The sequence below is a fragment of the Hippoglossus hippoglossus genome, chromosome 13, assembly GCF_009819705.1.
Source record: "Hippoglossus hippoglossus isolate fHipHip1 chromosome 13, fHipHip1.pri, whole genome shotgun sequence".
NCBI classification, from domain to species: Eukaryota; Metazoa; Chordata; class Actinopteri; order Pleuronectiformes; family Pleuronectidae; genus Hippoglossus; species Hippoglossus hippoglossus.
In genome coordinates this window covers 252,501-255,000 of record NC_047163.1, presented here as the reverse complement: position 1 = coordinate 255,000, position 2,500 = coordinate 252,501, and the positions used below count along the sequence as shown (strand labels likewise).

The 2,500-nt window shown below is 46.1% G+C and overlaps 1 protein-coding gene across 14 annotated transcripts in view; it reads left to right on the top strand.

The window, feature by feature from the left end:
- The window catches only part of lrch3 (leucine-rich repeats and calponin homology (CH) domain containing 3), a 21,865-nt gene that overhangs the window by 8,571 nt on the left and 10,794 nt on the right, over window positions 1–2,500 (top strand). For 9 of the 14 annotated variants that reach the window (XM_034603592.1, XM_034603586.1, XM_034603594.1 and 6 more), the window contains exons 5-13: window positions 87–223; window positions 333–442; window positions 526–619; window positions 713–806; window positions 1,065–1,213; window positions 1,385–1,440; window positions 1,989–2,034; window positions 2,126–2,224; window positions 2,477–2,500. The exon at window positions 2,477–2,500 is cut by the window's right edge and continues 21 nt beyond it. In XM_034603592.1, the coding sequence (XP_034459483.1) occupies window positions 87–223; window positions 333–442; window positions 526–619; window positions 713–806; window positions 1,065–1,213; window positions 1,385–1,440; window positions 1,989–2,034; window positions 2,126–2,224; window positions 2,477–2,500 (809 nt within the window). The remainder of the gene's footprint in view (window positions 1–86; window positions 224–332; window positions 443–525; window positions 620–712; window positions 807–1,064; window positions 1,214–1,384; window positions 1,441–1,988; window positions 2,035–2,125; window positions 2,225–2,476) is intronic. The other 5 variants (XM_034603589.1, XM_034603587.1, XM_034603585.1 and 2 more) reach the window with 1 other exon arrangement.

Sequence of the window (2,500 nt, the reverse complement as noted above, 5' to 3'; positions counted from 1 at the left end):
CACAGACACTCTCACACACAGACACAGAGTGGAAGCTTGTGTAATTTTGAATGTTGTGTGTAACTGAGTTGTGTTGTTGTGTTCAGAGTTGGCGGAGCTCCCTCTGGTGCGTCTGGATTTCTCTTGTAACAAAGTGACGTCTATCCCCGTCTGTTACCGACGACTCACACATCTGCAGACCATCGTCCTCGACAACAACCCACTGCAGACGCCTCCTGCACAGGTACAGTGAGCGGCAGTGACGTCACGGCCCTCGTCCAGCTTGAGCGGCGGTGTCTTTGACTTTCTGTTGGTTACTAGGCTGTGATGTCACATCCTGTTTGTCCCTGCAGATCTGTATTAAAGGGAAGGTGCACATATTTAAGTACCTGAACCTGGAGGCCAGTAAGACGACCCCTGACCTCCCAGACTACGACAGACGACCTCTGACATTCAGCTCCTGGTGTGAACTGGTCACACGCTCACACACAAACATGATGCTGTTTACATTTTCACATATTCTGACTGTGTGTCTGTGTGTGTCAGCGTGGATGAGCTGTACCCAGGACGTCCATACGGAGCGCTCGACTCAGGATTCAACAGCGTCGACAGTGGAGACAAACGGTGGTCGGGGAACGAGGTCAGACACACACACACACACACACACACACACACACACACTCACACTCACACTCACACTCACACACACCTCACTTCTTGTCTTTGTGCTCAGCCCACAGAGGAACTGTCAGAGTTTCCACAGAGAGTGGCCGAGATCAGCAGAGACCCGCGAACGAGAGGAGGAGCACTGCTGCCTAACGGAACATGTGAGTTTCTGTTCATCACACGTCTACACACAACACTGTAAACAAGTGACGACCACTTTACATTAGTGCTAAGATATCTCAGACACACATTCAATTCAGCTGCTTTTAGTCTGAAAGTCTGACTCTTCTCATCAGTGAATTAATCTAAATTAGATATGAATTTATCTGAGATTAAATTGTTTGATTTTCATGAAAACTGAGAACAAACTGAAACGTGATCAGCTGATCACTGATGGATGTGATCAATGTGTTGATCAGATGCGGAGCTGGAGCAGATCGACTTCATCGACAGCTGTGTGGGGGAGGAGGAGGAGGAGGAGGGGCGGAGTCGAGGCGGAGGTGGCGGGGACACCTCCAGTCTGAGCTCTCAATTCATGGCGTACATCGAGAGACGCATCACCAGAGAGGTACGAGCCCCGCCCACCTGTGACATCATGTCACTGCTCAGTCTGATAGCTGCTCTTGAATTGGTCAAGTGATTGATGGATGAGACAGTCAATCAACAGAGTGGGTGGTTCTTTAAGCAGCTGACACGCACTTTATTTTGGAACCCTCACTCACTTCCTGTCTGTGTCCAGGGTTCTCCAGTCAAAACCAACACGTCCAGGACGGAGGAAACGAGAAGACACAACAGGTACACACACACACACACACACACACACACACACTATACCGTACACAATATTGAAAAAAATCATATCACGATAATTGTTTTCATATCAGTCGATATTGATCACTCAAATCACTATTCCTGTCCCTTCTGCTTCATATAAGATGAGTGGTGTTACCCTTTTTGTGGGAACATCAGTTTGCAGTGCACGATACTCTTGTCAGACTTTAAACTATCTCCACACTCCTGAATTCCTTGGACCCTTTTCAACAATGTCCTCGTCTTTTGAGCCTGTGCCGTTGTTTTCTTCAGTAACTCTGTCGCTCCAGTTTTCCTCAACAAATTCCATCTCATTTTCTCTCTTATCTCCCACTCCTGACGTACTGGTGTGCATGTTCGTGTTGTCTGTCAAAACATGGACGAGTTTTATCAAAGTTATATCGACATGTCTTATATTTCTATCGAGGAAAAGTTATTTCACGATAATTATCAATATCGTTTAATCGCCAAGCCCTAACACACACCCAGATTTATTCATGTTTGTGTGTTCTCTAACATCCTCTCTCTCTCAGGAGTGTGGTCGATGGTGTCACAGCGCCCTCTACCGCTCAAACTCAGGTAACACCTCCTCCTTCTGTCTGATACTGAACCTCAGTGAATCAAACTGCTGCTGACTCACTCCCCCTCCCTCCCCTCTCCTCCCCCCCAGAGAGGAGGGATGGAGCGGATAAGAAGGGAAGCTCAGCTCGCCGCTCTGAGGTACGACGAGGAGAGACAGAAGAACCGTTCTGTCCCAAGTCACACCAAGGTAAGACCACTTCAAACAACCAGACCACAATACTGACCACTGTCAAAATAAAAGTCTCATCTGTCCAGTTCCTGTTTATATTCAACAGACGACAGCTTCAATTTATTTAATTTTAAAAAAGCATGTTTCTGTAGAGATGGGATGAATTGTTGAGTATTGTGTGTATTGATAATTAAAACTAATTAATAAAATGTTCATACATAAAAATTAACACATCAGGTTTATTTTCTCACTGATGATGTTGTTTTTCAGTATAAAGCAGCTCAGAGTCCAACA